The 18,784-nt window shown below is 42.2% G+C and overlaps 1 protein-coding gene across 1 annotated transcript in view; it reads right to left on the bottom strand.

Moving 5' to 3' along the window:
* Positions 1 to 1,258: 1,258 nt before the first annotated feature.
* ptgfr (prostaglandin F receptor (FP)) overlaps positions 1,259 to 18,784 on the bottom strand; it is a 47,668-nt gene continuing 30,142 nt past the window's right edge. The window contains exon 3 of the mRNA XM_041891172.1: positions 1,259 to 1,468. Within this exon, the coding sequence (XP_041747106.1) occupies positions 1,259 to 1,468 (210 nt within the window). The remainder of the gene's footprint in view (positions 1,469 to 18,784) is intronic.

Raw genomic sequence — 18,784 nt, 5'->3', positions numbered from 1 at the left:
ATAATAGCATCATTGCATTTTCACTTATCAACCTAACACATCTTTGGCTGGCTAGTAAAAACAACTTTCAAGCCATTTTCCCAGTTTCACTGTTGGTGTAGTTACTGAATTTAGCCTTTGTAGGGCAGCATAGCCTAGGCCAGGGGTGTCAAACATACGCGAGGGGGTCCGTATGTTTGACACCCCTGGCCTAGGCTATGCTGCCCTACAAAGGCAACACTCAGTAAATGTTATATATATATTTTTTTATGTTTAAAAACGAACTCGATATACTTTAAAATGACTAAAACCAAATCGAAACTGTGTAGAAATGAGAACGGACCTACATTCATACAGTTTCTTGATTGTGTCCAGCTTGCTAATAATCACCTAAATAAAAGCTAGACAATCAGGGACCATCGACAATCCCAAAAACTATGGATAAAGGACTATTTCTTGCAAATTGTGATGAGGAAATCTAATCAGTTTTCATTGCTGCCCATCCAGACCGAATGCGGCCCCGGGGCAAAATGAGTTTGACACACCTGGCCTTGCATCCAAAAGCCTTCACATTCACAGTTTGAACATAAATGGCAATAAACAGAGTTACTGTGCTGTGAATGGTGAGCAGTCTGAACACCCACGATGAGAGAATGACGAATGACTTCAGAAAATGTTTTAATCTAGAAAACCTGTGGATAAAAAGGGCTCTCACTTAGAACAGAGACACATGAATCCAAAATGTGTCAAAAACTAATTTTTCATATGCCAGACACAACAGCAACAGTGAAACAACAGAACAATTAATTTTACCAGAGGAACACCTGCTGAGGCGATATTTCAGATTGCCTGGCACTCACTCACTGACTGAGGGGAGCTGAAAACAATTCTGCACATGTTTCGAGCACTGTGATGAGCTCTAGAGCAGCTGGGTTTAAAAGCCATAGCTGTTGTCACAGAGAAGACTCAAGAAGACAACATTGACAGCTAGTGCTGATTGCAGAGTTAATCCTTTCAAGGTTAGGTAGTACGGTACTGTAATAGGTTAGCTAGAAACAACAATCAATAGGGCTAACTCAGGGGTCAATCTAGGTCCAGCCATTAAGTGTGTGTCACTGTCAGTGGTGACCAACATGCCAGTGTCTGTACGCCTCATGAATGTATAGTACAATATTGTGTCAGGTAGGCCTCCAACATTTCTATCCAAAGAGAAGAAGTCTGGCTTAGTGCTGATGGAGGTGCCGCTGGTCTCCCCAGAGCCCTTAACTGGGCTGCACTTCTAGTGGTTAAGGGTGTGGGGGTGGGAGTGGGACTTGGTGCCCCAGCAGCTGTGCACCAGCAGGAAGAGCTTCTTGAGGACGGCCTTCCTCAGGAGGATGTAGACCCAGGGGTCCAGGATCTGGTTCCAGGTGGCCATGCGGACTGCCAGCAGCAGGCGGGCAAACGCACGCTCGCCCTGGACCTGGGTGCTCAGTATGATGACGTTAACCTAGGAGAGTAAACATAGGACATTATGTGAGACAGAATGTAATTACTTGAAGGGAACCATTTTAATTGTTGTTATAAGTGTTAGTTGATTACTGTGCTTTGTTCAACGCTTGAAAAACACATTATTACAGTATACCCAGCTCTCTTGAATCAAGGGAAAATTATAAAAAGGGATTTGCTTTCGCAGTGCATTAAATTCTCATGTTAAACTACCACATATAGCATCGATCATCATGTGACCAGAATAAGACCCTCAATATGTATTGGAAAGTAGCATCAAGATCACTGTGCACTTTTATCACCACCCTGGGAAATTCATCATAAGTTATTTCATCTGTAGCCTAATAAACTGCATGGTGCCGAGTCATAGTGGGAGGACCATGTCATCGCGTGACTCCAAGTTTACTTGGTTATTATACCAATATTTGCGCATAAAGCAGGCATTTCCACTGCCATTTCTCACAGAATTAATTTTACAGAAACAAAAACATCCCACCATGTCGAACAAATAAATTATCTTTCAACATTTATAAAATTGTACCGAAACTTCCTGTTTCCATCACAGCTGTCGTGATTGTTTTTTATATGCTATGACTTACTCGCATAAAAACTCTGGATGGAAACATGGCTATAGTAAGTACATTTTTCCTCAGTAAAATAGCTATCAGCAAAGTTAGTGCTAGCGGGGGGGGGGAAGTAACGTGCAAGTATTAGTTTACGAAAGGCACGTTTTATTTAGAGGGGTGCTTTGGGATTATTTAGGATACTATATGAAATTTGAAGAGGTAGGGCTTCAGATTTTTTTCGGAAGATGGGAAGGGACTGCTGTCCTAGCTTCTGGGGGAAGCTGGTTCCACCATTGGAGTGCCAGAACAGAGAAGAGCTTTGACTGGGCTGAGCAGGAGCTGCCCAGGGTTGTACTCTACGGACGTTGTAGACCATGAACCTGCAGGAGCGAGTCACTGCTTTGATGTTTGCAGAGAATGACAGAGTGTTGTCCAGGGTCACGCCAAGGTTCTTTGCACTCTGGGAAGGGACATCATGGAGTTTTTAACCGTGATGGAGAGGTCTTGAAGAGGGCAGGCCTCCCCGGGTGGAAGAGCAGCTCCGTCTGGTCGAGGTTGGGCTTGAGCTGATGGGCCGACATCCAAGCTGAGATATCTGCCAGGCACGCAGAGATGTGTGTCGCCACCTGGGTGTCAGAAGGGGGAAGGAGAAAAGTAGTTGACTGTCATCCGCATAGCAATAATAGGAGAGACCATGTGAGGATATGACGGAGCCGAGTGACTTGGTGTATAGAGAGAAGAGGAGAGGGCCTCGAATCGAGCCCTGGGGGACACCAGTAGTTAGAGTACGTGGTGCAGACACAGATCCTCTCCACGTCACCTGGTAAGAGCGGCCTGACAGGTAGGATGCAATCCAAGAGTGTGCAGAGCCTGAGATGACCAGCCCTGAGAGGGTGGAGAGGAGGATCTGATGGTTCACGGTGTCGAAGGCAGCGGATAGATCTAGGAGAGAACACGGGAGAGAGAGTTCAGGAATGTCACCCTTGATACAAGTCAGTATTCGACATCCATCCATGTCTGAGGATGTCGGGAGATTACATGGAAACTGGCCACTAGGGGCAACAGTGAGCACTGTTACCTTCAAGTAGGTTTTGCTAGGGCATTGTACTGCATTAGCATCAAATAGCCCCCGCGATATGCAACTTTTCAGGGAAGTTAGGAACCAATATACACAAGCAGTCAGGAAAGCAAAGGCTAACATTTTCAAACAGAAATTTGCATCCTGTAGCACTAACTACAAAAAGTTTTGGGACACTGTAAAGTCCATGGAGAATAAGAGCACTTCCTCCCAGCTGCCCACTGCACTGAGGCTAGGAAACACTATCACCACCGATAAATCTACAATAATCGAGAATTTCAACAAACATTTTGCTACGGCTGGCCATGCTTTCCACCTGGCTACCACTACCCCGGCCACCAACTCTGCACCCTCCGCTGCAACTTGCCCATGCCCCCCCCGCTTCTCCTTCACATAAATTCAGACAGCTGATGTTCTGAAAGAGCTGCAAAATCTGGACCCCTACAAATCAGCTGGGCTAGACAATCTGGACCCTTTCTAAAACTAGCCGCCGAAATTGTCGCAACCCCTATTACTAGCCTGTTCAACCTCTCTTTCGTAACATCTGAGATCCCCAGAGATTGGAAAGCTGCCGCGGTCATCCCCCTCTTCAAAGGGGGTGACACTCTAGATCCAAACTGTTACAGACCTATATCCATCCTGCCCTGCTTTCGAAAGTATTTGAAAGCCAAGTTAACAAACAGATCACCGACCATTTCGAATCCCACCGTACCTTCTCCGCTATGCAATCCGGTTTCCGAGCTGGTCATGGGTGCACTTCAGCCACGCTCAAGGTCCTAAACGATATTATAACCGCGATCGATAATAGACAGTACTGTGCAGCCGTCTTCATCGACCTGGCCAAGGCTTTCGACTCTGTCAACCACCGCATTCTTATTGGCAGACTAAATAGCCTTGGTTTCTCAAATGACTGCCTCGCCTGGTTCACCAACTACTTCTCAAATAGAGTTCAATGTGTCAAATCGGAGGGCCTGTTGTCTGGACCTCTGGCAGTCTCTATGGGGGTGCCACAGGGTTCAATTCTTGGGCCGACTATTTTCTCCCTGTATATCAATGATGTCGCTCTTGCTGCTGGTGACTCTCAGATCCACCTCTACGCAGACGACACCATTTTGTATACATCTGGCCCTTCATTGGACACTGTGTTAACAAACCTCCAAACGAGCTTCAATGCCATACAACACTCCTTCAGTAGCCTCCAACTGCTCTTAAACACTAGTAAAACTAAATGCATGCTCTTCAATCGAACGCTGCTGGCACCCGCCCACCCGACTAGAATCACTACTCTCGACGGGTCTGACCTAGAGTATGTGGACAACTACAAATACCTAGGTGTCTGGTTAGACTGTAAACTCTCCTTCCAGACTCACATTAAGAATCTCCAATCCAAAGTTAAATCTAGAATCGGCTTCCTATTTCGCAACAAAGCCTCCTTCACTCATGCTGCCAAACATGCCCTCGTAAAACGGACTATCCTACCGATCCTTGTCTTCGGCGATGTAATTTACAAAATAGCCTCCAACACTCTACTCAGCAAATTGGATGTAGTCTATCACAGTGCCATCCGTTTTGTCTCCAAAGCCCCATATACTACCCACCACTGTGACCTGTACGCTCTTGTTGGCTGGTCCTCATTACATATTCGTCGCCAAACCCACTGGCTCCAGGCCATCTATAAATCACTTCTAGGCAAATCCCCGCCTTATCTTAGCTCATTGGTCACCATAGCAACACCCACCCGTAGTATGCGCTCCAGCAGGTATATCTCACTGGTCATTCCCAAAGCCAACACCTCCTTTGGCCGCCATTCCTTCCAGTTCTCTGCTGCCAATGACTGGAACAAATTGCAAAAATCTCTGAAGCTGGAGACACTTATCTCCCTCACTAACTTTAAGCATCAGTTGTCAGAGCACCTTACCGATCACTGCACCTGTACACAGCCCATCTGAAATTAGCCTGCCCAACTATCTCATCCCTATATTGTTATTTATTTTGCTCATTTGCACCCCAGTATCTCTATTTGCACATCATCTCTTGCACATCTATCATTCCAGTGTTAATACTAATTGTAATGTCGTATCTTGTCGCTGCTGGTGCTCATTGCTGTCAAACAAAGGAGTCCGCTCATACTGAACCTTTGATCATAAGTTTTATTCATATCACAAGATTTCAGCATAAGTGACGGATGTCATGACACCCGGAGAGCAGTGTCCTCGAATTGTAATGTCTGCTCTAACCTCTTCTTCGCTTTTTACCCAGTATATATAATCTTCCCAAGATGTGGGTGGCTCCCTCTACTGTCCAATCCCCTGTCTACAACACACACTTCCTGTCTGTTGTATGTGGCGTTACACTAAAACATTCCCTCTTGATACTAAAATAAACATCCTCAAAGGTTCCACTTAAACCCATAAAGAAAGTCATAATCATAATACACTACATATCCCCCCTTCGAGACGAATTAAAAGTCTCGAAAACAAACAGAATAGGATTATGACAAGTAACAATTTATCTTATTGAGTATCTTTAACCTTAAACCAACAACATTTTCCTCTAGAGTGTAAATACCTTTCTATGAAATATGAACAAATCTTAATGAAGTGTGAATACATTACTATGAAATATGAACAAATCTTTATGGAGTGTGAGAGCGAAAAACTGTCTGGCAACCTTCGTTCCAAAAATCCATTCATCAATCAAGACAGTAAAATTATCTCACGGTCCCTCTGCCCCAGGCAACCACCTAGGTACTCCCGATGAATTCATAAATCTTTATCAATGCATTTGAAACTATGATGCAATGAAATACACATGAAAGCCCCTGCAAACAAAATACTATCCAAAATGTCCACACTAAGGCTGGTCAACCCATCGGACCCTACCGTGGACCTCTATCCCTGCCTAGACTCCCTGTCCCTAAGCATTCACGAAATAAACAAAAACATCTAAGATCCCCACATGTATCCAATAACATCAAATATCATTCTACAAAAATTAATACCTAAGAAAATGACACAAATTATGTATTACACATGCAAATATGTCTATATTTCATTGCAGACACTGGAATGTAGTCCACTACACTTCATCTCCTCCGTAGTCTCCTCTTCCAATGCATTGTTGATGATGGAATCGGAACCTTTCCACCCCTTCCTTGTTCCATCTCCTCCAGTCATTCTCCTTTCATATTGTCCCTTCATATTGTCCTTGTTTGAGTATTTCAATCTACATATTCCCCCAAATGCTTCTGGAAGAAAAGAAAAGACCAAACAGTATCTTTTGCAAAACAACACTTTCAAATTAAACATCAATATCAACTAAGAATATACAAATTATATATAAATGATGTATGAATCAATATAAATGATATAATAATGAAATAGGATAATGTGATTCATTCATACACTTCCCCCCCTTGATTCATAACATCATACTAAAATCACACTAATATTGAAAAAAAATGTGAAAAATGATCAAAAAATCAAAAAGGATATTTATCATCAATACTCCATCCAGTCCCACTTGTCCCTCTTCATCCAGATCAGGAACAGTCAAAAACGGCATCTGAGTGTTGTCTCCAGTCATCACTACTCCAACCTATCTCAATATCATAGCTTTCTCAAAGGTCAGTAACAAATTACAAACATCACACACAGTGCTATCAAAACTGCCATTAAAATCTAATCCATCACTGCTCCTACTGGGCCTAACTGATCTTGCAACCAAGTCTTTGCTGACCATCCAGCTCCTTCAGATCTACCAAACGCATCCCTTATATTCTTCAATGCATCTATAACTATCTGGAATCAAAGTATAGGTAATATTATCAATATGATCTGCCAAAAATGTTACACCATACCATGGAAAAAGTCCCCCCTTCTCTCTTAGACTTATCCTCCAATGATAGGCTTCAAGACTATGACATGTCACCATGTCCCTTTTCACCCTACTTCCAAACCTAGATTCAGATTTATCTGTGTCCGGTGCTACCCCTCTTTTAATGGTAAAAGCCTCATATGGAAGCTTCAACGTTGACATGTAACAACATCCTGTCCATCCATAGGGTAAGAATATATACGCTTTATCACCACAAACCCTCCAAATATCTCTAAAATTCCCAATAGTCACATTGCCAGGCAAAAGCTGATCTTTCACCATCAAAGTCCTGCTCTTCTTACTAACTGGAACATAAAAAGTAACATTATATTTCTCATTACTAACCTTATGTTAATGCTTACCCAAAGTCATCATACAATCATCACAATCTGATATTCCCATAAACATACCCCTTACATCATATATTTTATTAGAACAAAACCAACTTTTAGCCCTCACTGGTTTCACCTCCAATGCTTCAGGGTTCGCTGTTACCTGATTTTCCTTCCCATCTAACAAATTCACATAGGGTAATTCATTTAACCAAGAGCACTTAAACCTAGGCTTAAACAAATGTTTTGACAACGACATTATTTTATCTGTTAATGATTGTTGCTGATACAACAGCCATGACAAAGCATAAGATTGACACATACTCGATAGAGGTCGAACCCCACGTGTCTGGTGCTGGAATTCTCAACAGACATGGACCCTCAAGATTCCTCCCTGATCTTACAGAATGAGCTAGCTGCTGGAACCAAAGATTCCTACCTGCCCATCCATCTTTAATTTTCACAACAGAAGAATCAAACCCATATGCCTCCCATTTAGTTTCTCTCTTCCCTAACGAGCGGTACTGATCAGATACCTCTCCTTGTCTGTCATTAAAATCAAAGACCTCATCCTGTACCTCCATGATAGTATCCTTCACTATTTCAGATGAATCTATATTCTTCTCTACCACCATCTGCTCTCCTATTTTAACCCTATCCTTACTATCATTGACAGCACTCTCTATCCGTACCATAAACCCCTGAGTCCCTCTTGCTACCCCCTTTAATTTCAGAAAAGTTGTTGTCGGTGTCGGTGTCATACTTCCTACATTTGTTATTGCCGTCGCATCATTAATCCCTTCCAAAGTTACCATTAAAGTAGTTGATTTAGTTGATGTATTAACACCCTTAACTACTTCTAGTGTGAAAGCTACCAATATCCTCTGTGTATTATTTACTGTTGGAGTGGCCACTGTAATATACTTCTCCTGAACTCCTTTGGTGACTGTGGAAGCTTCAACAGACTTCAACTCTTCCATTATAAGCGTCACTTTACGAATTACATAGCCTTTTAACCAATAATTCTTAACCGGAACAAATTTTAATGCTTGCACTAGATAAGTACACATATATTCTCCCTGAACTCTCTGTAACATTACGCAAAATAAATGAACAATCACTCATAACCAGGGGCGATGTGTTCATTAGGGCGATATGGGCGACGCACTGCCAAACGGGAAAAGGAAGGGATTTTTTTTCTAATCAATTATATCACGGCAACAGTAGTTATCAGTGTTCTAATCTAGACGTCTGATCTGCCACTAAATGTCCAATCAGGCTAAAGTCGTGCTTCAAATGCCCCCCCTTTGGGGCGATTTCAGTCAGGTTGAAAATCGCCCCAGAAGTCTCTCATAGACTCTCATGTAAAAAAATATTTTTTCAAATATCAGAGCTTTCAATACAATCTCTATGGGTTTCTGAGGGCTTGCACTTACGCGCTTTCGTCATACGTAACATAACCATGAACGTAACTAAGAAAAGAGCGGGTAGCAGCGTCAATCAATTCACGTACTACTATCAAGATGGCTAACGTTCAGTGCAACTCGATTGTCTCTTTGAAAGAAGTTCACATCAAAGACCATTCAAAACGAGCTACTGGAGTGTATGCTAGCGGTCATGAGGGAACATATTGTGGAGGAGGTGAAGTCGGCGAACTTCGTAGCTATCCAAGCTGACGAGACCACGGACGTTTCTACACAGACACAGCTGGTGCTTGTGCTGAGGTACATAGATAGCAACCACAAAGTGCAGGAGCGCTTTTTTGAGTTCCTTCCCATCTTGGAATCAACCTCAGTCTCAATCGCCAGTGTGCTTTTGGAGAGACTGAACGGTATTTTTGCCGACGACGAGAAAGTCAAACTGTGGTGCACTGGCACTGTACCAGGTTCTCATGAGCTACAACCTCCAGGAGACGTTCTCTGAGACTGTGACTCTGTTGAACATCCTCATAACTACTCCCATGACAACAGCTGAAGCTGTTGTCTATACAATTGGCCAGAATATGGTTGTTCATTTTTACAAAGCCATACAGATAGCTGTGTTTACCTTTTCTAGAAATTATTTTCAAATTCTGTTTTCAGGCAAAATGTCTATCACTGTTCATTTTCACAAATATATACAAGAGGGCAGAATATGGAAGTCTATAAAAATTTCTTATTACCAATAACTTGCATCAATGTTTTCAGTAGCCTCTATCAAAAGCTCCTGCTTGCTTGTTGTGAATTATGCTCAGGTGCACATATTTCCAATTCAACCATGAGGCAAAACATGTGGTAAAAGCTCTTGTTGATCCTGCAATCTGAACAAATACCAAGATGCTGTATTTTCAGCTGATATTTCATTTGTTTATGGAAATGCATATTGTTTATGCAGTGTTGAGGAATGTGAAAGAACACCCTTGATTATTTTTACTGTGATAACTTATTTTGCTTTTGTAAGCCAACACTTTTGAGATCAGTCAATAAATGCTTCTGACATTGACTTATATGCTGCCCCTGTCTTCATGTTGTTGCTGGACATATCTTTTTTAAAATGTGTGTAGGTCACCTAAATCATCAGAAAAATTGCCCCCCCTGAGAATTTTTTCAGGAGCCGCCACTGCTCATAACCCTCTTCCACTTCATATCGTTGTACAAACTATACTTCCTTTGACTAGGTGCAACAGCTTCTACTTCTGGTCCTGATAACAATACTTCTTCTCCATAATTATCTCTCCATGTGGGAGGAACGTCACCATCCTAACCCTAACAACAGTCTTTTTCCCCCTAAAATTGGTGCTGGAGCTATTGGTTCCCTTATAATCAAATGCGATATATTTATGGCTTTAATAACTATCAATGTTGAAAGAGTTAAATTGCTTCTCACTGTTGTTATAATATACTGAAGTGTTGATGTCCTTATTGTTACTTCATCTAGTTTCCCCAAAGCTTTGAACTCTTTACTTGTACTTCCATCCATCACCACTAGTGTCACTACATTCACTCTCTCTTCCTACTCTAAACCCTCACTTTCAAACTTTTGATTATAAAAATACACCCACAATTACCTTGATCTTCCTGCTGGGAATTGTAAATATAGATACCCAATCACCCTCAATCTTCTCTTATCATTCAGCAACGCATACTTTCTCAATGCATCTGCTCCAAACAGATCTAAACTCCTACCATATCTATCTTCCCACTAAACTCTAAAATGTCCTTCACCACTGTTCTCTCTCTCTTACTACTAACTTTGAAACTTAGCTTACTCTCCTAGTTTTTCTTAACTTTTTAATCTAATCTTTTCTCCTAACCTTTAAACCTTTTCCACTGATTTATTCACAAAATCCTTTACCACCAAATTTTAGAATATGTGATCGGGAAGTCCCCACCTGCTTCTGACTTCTTTACACACAGACTTGGCAAACGACTAAACATATTTTAGCCCAGCCTGAAATCTCTTGGTGTAGGAATGTAACCCAGAATAAATCACCCCTTTTAACTTTATTTTTCAGACAGATTGTCTAATAGGCAGTCTAATAGATTCCCAAAAACCCTACTCTTTTAAAATATTCCACCAGACAGCCGTTTAGTGTACATCTTATTGTACAGTTCAATTTACACAATGCATCTCTTCCCAACAATGCAATAGGTATATGTTCTAATATTAGTATGTCTATTTTAATTTCTCTTTGATTTTTTATTGAAGAGCTCAATTGGTTCCTTAAGAGTAATTAACTGTTTTACTACCTCAAATCCCTATCCTAATTAGTTAATTTTACATAGTGAGATGTTTAACCTCTTTAGGCTGAACACAGATAAAAGCTTTTCCACTATTCACCTCTCCTTGTCCTTTGTTTTTACTTCAATTGTTAGATATTTTCTCTTCTTCTCTAATCGATGCTATCAGCTGACACCCCCCTTCGTATCTTCTAGGCACTCTAGAATCCTTGAAGGGTTCACCTAGAGAACAGGTGATCTTCATTTGCTCCTTTATCTTCCTCAGAAATTTCCTCTGTTGTTTCCTCCTGGCGCATTGCAATCACAGGTAAAGTAACCAACCTGTCCATAATTATAACAGTCTTCTGGAGATTGCTGGAAGTGTAGCTGAAATCTTCCTCCTCCTTCTAAGCCTTCTCGTCCTCTTCCTCTCCAACTCTGTGTCTGTCCAGAAACTGGCTGTGGATATGAAACAACTGGTACCGCCCTTGGTGGCTGGTACAATTGCATTTGACCTTGTTCAGTTGAAGCTGTAGCAGTGATTGTTGATTTGGTTCACCCTGATTCTTCATAACCAAAGCTTCTCTTCTCCTTCTCACCAGTTGTATTTGATTGAGTTTTCTGAGAGTTTCTTCGTCCTGTTCTTTCTTGTTGTTGACATATCAGGATTCTTCAACAGCTTATATTCTAAGTTCTGTCCTCGAAATATCATCTTCCATCATCTTCTTACTAGTGGCCTTTTCCCTTGGCCTCACTGTATTCTTCTCTTAGTTTCCAGACATCTCGGTTTTTCTTACTTCTGGAGTTTTGGATTAATCTTTCTGGTCGTTTCTGCTTGTCCTCTATCTATTATTCGTTCATCTTCATCTCTGATGCAATAATCACCCTCCTGGATGATCACTGGAAGCTGAGGATAAACATCCCTAAGCTCTACATCCTTCTCATAAGGTGGGGGTCTTTTTGCTGAATCCGTATGTGAGAAAGGTGTACTAACTTCTGCCATTAGTTTTTCTGTCGCCTTCTCTTCCTTTAGCCTTTTCTCTATACCTTTGTTTATCTTATCGCTGGAATCTTTTATCAGTTTTTGTTTGAGAATGAAGGGCAACTTTTGTTTCATTTGCCGGATAACCTAGCAATACTTTAGTTAAAGGATTACTATTTTGTACTATATCAACAGGTGTAATCACCTTCATAGCCTTGATGTCGGTTTTCCCCATTGTCATGTCACAGAACAGCGCCGGAGAAGATGGCTGCCGTTTTACAGCCCTCTAACCAATTGTACTATTATGTGTGTTTTTCCGCGTTATTTGTAATTTATTTTGTACATAATGTTTCTGCCATCGTCTCTTATAACCAAAAAGAGCTTCTGGATATCAGGACAGCGATTACTCACCTCGTATTGGACGAAGATTTTTCTTCAACGAGGCGGCCGCGAAGGATATCATACAGACACCCGACAAGGCCCAAATCCCCCGTCATTCGCGTGAGGAAGAGATGGAGATATCGCGGACGAAGATCGGGGTGCCTTGTAAGGATCCGACGGCGAGCGAGTAAACTGCCTCTTCCATCAATCCTATTAGCCAACGTTCAATCTTTTGAAAATAAAGTGGACGATTTAAGATTACGGTTATCCTACCAACGGGACATTAAAAACTGTAATATCTTATGTTTCACGGAGTCGTGGCTGAACGACAACAATGATAACATTCAGCTAGCGGGCTATACGCTACATCGGCAGGACAGAACGGCCGACTCCGGTAAGACAAGGGGTGGCGGTCTGTGTATATTTGTAAACAACAGCTGGTGCACAAAATCAAATACTAAGGAAGTCTCGAGGTTTTGCTCGCCTGAGGTAGAGTATCTTATGATAAGCTGTAGACCACACTATTTACCAAGAGAGTTTTCATCTATATTTTTCATAGCTGTCTATTTACCACCACAAACCAATGCTGGCATTAAGATTGCACTGAATGAGTTGTACAAGGCCATTAATCAACAGGAAAACGCTCATCCAGATGCAGCGCTCCTAGTGGCCGGGGACTTTAATGCAGGGAAACTTAAATCCGTTCTACCTAATTTCTACCAGCATGTTAAATGTGCAACCAGAGGGAAAAAAACTCTAGACCACCTTTACTCCACACACAGAGAAGCATACAAAGCTCTCCCTCGCCCTCCATTTGGCAAATCTGACCATAACTCTATCCTCCTGATTCCTGCTTATAAGCAAAAACTAAAGCAGGAAGCACCAGTGACTCGGTTAATAAAAAAGTGGTCAGATGACGCAGATGCTAAGCTACAGGACTGTTTTGCTAGCACAGACTGGAACATGTTCCGGGATTCTTCAGACAGCATTGAGGAGTACACCACATCAGTCACTGGCTTCATCAATAAGTGCATCGATGATGTCGTCCCCACAGTGACCGTACGTACATACCCCAACCAGAAGCCATGGATTACAGGAAACATCCGCACTGAGCTAAAGGGTAGAGCTGCCGCTTTCAAGGAACGGGACTCTAACCCGGACGCTTATAAGAAATCCCGCTATGACCTCCGACGAACCATCAAACAGGCAAAGAGTCAATACAGGTCTAAGATTGAATCATACTACACTGGCTCTGACGCTCGTCGGATGTGGCAGGGCTTGAAAACTATTACAGACTACAAAGGGAAGCACAGCCGCGAGCTGCCCAGTGACACAAGCCTACCAGACGAGCTAAACCACTTCTATGCTCGCTTCGAGGCAAGCAACACTGAAGCATGCATGAGAGCACCAGCTGTTCCGGATGACTATGTGATCACGCTCTCCGTAGCCGATGTGAGTAAGACTTTTAAGCAGGTCAACATTCACAAGGCCGCAGGGCCAGACGGATTACCAGGACGTGTACTCCGAGCATGTGCTGACCAACTGGCAAGTGTCTTCACTGACATTTTCAACATGTCCCTGACTGAGTCTGTAATACCAACATGTTTCAAGCAGACCACCATAGTCCCCGTGCCCAAGGACTCTAAGATAACCTGCCTAAATGACTACCGACCCGTGGCACTGACGTCTGTAGCCATGAAGTGCTTTGAAAGACTAGTCATGGCTCACATCAACAGCATAATCCCAGAAACCCTAGACCCACTCCAATTTGCATACCGCCCCAACAGATCCACAGATGATGCAATCTCTATCGCACTCCACACTGCCCTTTCCCACCTGGACAAGAGGAACACCTACGTGAGAATGCTATTCATTGACTACAGCTCAGCATTCAACGCCATAGTGCCCTCTAAGCTCATCACTAAGCTAAGGATCCTGGGACTAAACACCTCCCTCTGCAACTGGATCCTGGACTTCCTGACGGGCCGCCCCCAGGTGATAAGGGTAGGTAACAACACATCTGCCACACTGATCCTCAACACGGGGGCCCCTCAGGGGTGCGTGCTCAGTCCCCTCCTGTACTCTCTGTTCACCCATGACTGCATGGCCAGGCACGACTCCAACACCATCATTAAGTTTGCCGACGACACAACAGTGGTAGGCCTGATCACCGACAACGATGAGACAGCCTATAGGGAGGAGGTCAGAGATCTGGCCGTGTGGTGCCAGGACAACAACCTCTCCCTCAACGTGACCAAGACAAAGGAGATGATTGTGGACTACAGGAAAAAAATAGGACTGAGCACGCCCCCATTCTCATCGACGGGGCTGTAGTGGAACAGGTTGAGAGCTTCAAGTTCCTTGGTGTCCACATCACCAACGAACTATCATGGTCCAAACACACCAAGACAGTCGTGAAGAGGGCACGACAAAGCCTATTCCCCCTCAGGAGACTAAAAAGATTTGGCATGGGTCCTCAGATCCTCAAAAAATTATACAGCTGCACCATCGAGAGCATCCTGACTGGTTGCATCACCGCCTGGTATGGCAACTGCTTGGCCTCCGACCGCAAGGCACTACAGAGGGTAGTGCGTATGGCCCAGTACATCACTGGGGCAAAGCTTCCTGCCATCCAGGACCTCTATACCAGGCGGTGTCAGAGGAAGGCCCTCAAAATTGTCAAAGACTCCAGCCACCCTAGTCATAGACTGTTCTCTCTGCTACCGCACGGCAAGCGGTACCGGAGTGCCAAGTCTAGGTCCAAAAGACTTCTCAACAGCTTCTACCCCCAAGCCATAAGACTCCTGAACAGCTAATCATGGCTACCCGGACTATTTGCACTGCCCCCCACCCCATCCTTTTTACGCTGCTGCTACTCTGTTAAGTATTTATGCATAGTCACTTTAACTCTACCCACATGTACATATTACCTCAACTACCTCAACTAGCCGGTGCCCCCGCACATTGACTCTGCAACGGTACCCCCCTGTATATATAGCCTCCCTACTGTCACTTTATTTTACTTCTGCTCTTTTTTTTCTCAACACTTTTTTTTGTTGTTGTTTTATTCTTACTTTTTTTGTTTAAAATAAATGCACTGTTGGTTAAGGGCTGTAAGTAAGCATTTCACTGTAATGTCTGCACCTGTTGTATTCGGCGCATGTGACCAATAAAATTTGATTTGATTTGATTTGATTTGTAACAACCCTTTTATATTCCTTTATTGTGAATTATTTTATTTTAGACTATATAGCCTATGGCTTCCCCCCTTTAATTATTAATATAAACTAAACAAAAAAAACAATTTAAATTTTTTTTAAAATAACAAATTAGTTAAAAAATCAATTAAAAATTATGAATAATTAAAACCAATTTTTTATTTCTATATCCTATCTTACCAATTTATCAATTAGTGGCTATCTTACCACAACCCATCAGGAAAGTAAATGCAAGTAGTCAACTTCACAGCAATCCTAACAACAAAGCCCTCTAACCCTACAATCACTACTTTTATTTTATTTTTTATTTCACCTTTATTTAACCAGGTAAGCCAGTTGAGAACAGGTTCTCATTTACAACTGCGACCTGGCCAAGATAAAGCAAAGTAGTGCAATAAAAACAACACAGAGTTACATATGGGGTAAAAAAAACCATAAAGTCAGAAATACAACAGAAAATATATATACAGTGTGTGCAAATGTAGCAAGTTACGGAGGTAAGGCAATAAATAGGCTATAGTGCAGAATAATTACAATAGTATTAACACTGGAATGCTAGATGTGCAAGAGATTATGTGCAAATAGAGATACTGGGGTGCAAAAGAGCAAAATAAATAACAATATAGGGATGAGGTAGTTGGGTGGGCTAATTTCAGATGGGCTGTGTACAGGTGCAGTGACCCATAAACCCCCTTGCTACTACAATACCCATAAACCCCCTTGCTCTATAAGCACCTAATTATCTTAATTTTACAGAATAATGTCAGTACTCGATTTCCAACACAACCCTAATCAACCCAAGTCATGCACAGAAACTCCAAAATGCAAATTTTATTCAAATTGATCAGTCTGTTGCCAAGCCTCTGTGAAATTGTCATAACATCAAATATCCTGTAGGGGAAGATTTTGTAAACAGAACAGCACCAAAGAAACCTTTTGACTCGATCCTCTGTCGCGTCACGTACACGCCAGCACCTCCTCTCTTTCTCCCTCTCTCTCTCCTCTCGCCCCATCGTTCCTCTCATATGACAAAAGAGCATAGAAACAGAAAAAGAATTTAGCAGTTTATGCATTCACTGAGTTATTTCCAGCATTCAATATTCCTTCGTTCACATTCGCTCTAAGAATCAACTCAGGAATAAATATAGATAGCTCAATAACATTTTTATTTTATTTTAATCCGTCATTTTATTTTATTTATTTTAATCAGTCAACATATATCTCTCTCATTTATCAATTCAATAGGTCACAAAACCGGTTTCATCTTTAACCAACAGCCGCTTTAACAACTAGAAGATTCCATTCATTTTCAAATATTTTCTCTTTGTTCCCTCTCGTCTGTGTCTCTGTCTCCCCCTGCAGCACAGTCCAACAGAGGTATGACCAATTTACCCAAAATCCCCCGTGTTGTAGTTTTAGTAAACAACGTGTTGTAGTTTAGTACCGTAAAATCAAACGTGTCATAATCTCGTGCCGTAAACTCCCCCGTTTTGTAGTGTAGTGTCGTAAAATTAAACGCATGCGCAAATACATTTAACGATACGATTTCCAGACAACAGAACGTTAGCATTCTGCTACAGCTCCTCTCTTTTACCCCTTATAGTCAAACAATAACACTTAACAGAGCTCACAACGCATAGAACCCTGAATTCTACACACACAAACATCATTTAAGAGGCTTTATTCCATCGCAATGGCCCTCTAAGGTCACACGTTAGCATGTAGCATGTAACATATTAGCATTTAGCATTAGCATTTAGCATTAGCATGTATCTAACCTGTGGCTTGCAACACGTAACAAGTAACCTGCATTGCCCTTTTCTTTGTCCTATTCTCTACCGTTTATGATGCCGTGAGTTCAATGGATATCTACAGAGAGATTCTCCCAAACAGCTATCCCGTCGGATAGAAGATGAGCAGTAACCACAATCAAATAAATTCCACAAACCCGAGTCCCCAGTACCCCTTAGAACCCACCTAATACACATCTAACGCGCAGAAGGTTTTTCGGCCCATCCTGGATGGCCCCCCTGGGGTCTTAACAAGATTGCAATGCCCTAATGTATACGTATATCTGCCTTTAATATCTGCCTTTAATATCTGCCTTGTATCTGCCTTGTATCTGCCTTGTATCTGCCTTGTATCTACCTTGTATCTGCCTTGTATCTGCGCCGTATTCACTACCATCGATTGCTCTAAAATTTTAGAATAATTATGACAGACCCCTAGTCGACAGCAATAACACCACATCAGCACACACCCAAGTAATTTTACATGGTACACCTTCACCAGCGCACATCCATAAGCCAAACAACTAACGCCCAAACTTTGTGAGGAATCTCACCTTATAGCGGGAGTCACCTCGTGGCTCATGAATGAAACAAAGGGAAGTTGCAGACCAATCCCGGACGAGCCCCCATTTGTCGTATCTTGTCGCTGCTGGTGCTCATTGCTGTCAAACAAAGGAGTCCGCTCATACTGAACCTTTGATCATAAGTTTTATTCATATCACAAGATTTCAGCATAAGTGACGGATGTCATGACACCCGGAGAGCAGTGTCCTCGAATTGTAATGTCTGCTCTAACCTCTTCTTCGCTTTTTACCCAGTATATATAATCTTCCCAAGATGTGGGTGGCTCCCTCTACTGTCCAATCCCCTGTCTACAACACACACTTCCTGTCTGTTGTATGTGGCGTTACACTAAAACATTCCCTCTTGATACTAAAATAAACATCCTCAAAGGTTCCACTTAAACCCATAAAGAAAGTCATAATCTTAATACACTACAGTAATTATTTTGCATTATAGCCTATTTATTGCCTTACCTCCATAACTTGCTACATTTGCACACACTGTATATATATTTTCTGTTGTATTTTTGACTTTATGTTTTGTTTTACCCCATATGTAACTCTGTGTTGTTGTTTTTATCGCACTGCTTTGCTTTATCTTGGCCAGGTCGCAGTTGTAAATGAGAACTTGTTCTCAACTGGCTTACCTGGTTAAATAAAGGTTAAATAAAAAAAATACTCAGCCTTGTCTCAGGTTAGTAAGTTGCTGGTTTGTTGATATCCCTCTGGTGGTGTGGGGGCTGTGCTTTGGCAAAGTGGGTGGGGTTTTATCCTGCCTGGTTGGTCCTGTCCGGACAGAAGGAGACAGAAAAGGAAACAAAGTAGTTATCAGA

This window comes from Coregonus clupeaformis, chromosome 11 (assembly GCF_020615455.1).
Source record: "Coregonus clupeaformis isolate EN_2021a chromosome 11, ASM2061545v1, whole genome shotgun sequence".
Taxonomy (NCBI): domain Eukaryota; kingdom Metazoa; phylum Chordata; class Actinopteri; order Salmoniformes; family Salmonidae; genus Coregonus; species Coregonus clupeaformis.
The sequence above is the reverse complement of the archived record's forward strand: the minus strand, read 5'-3'. Positions and strand labels throughout refer to the sequence as shown.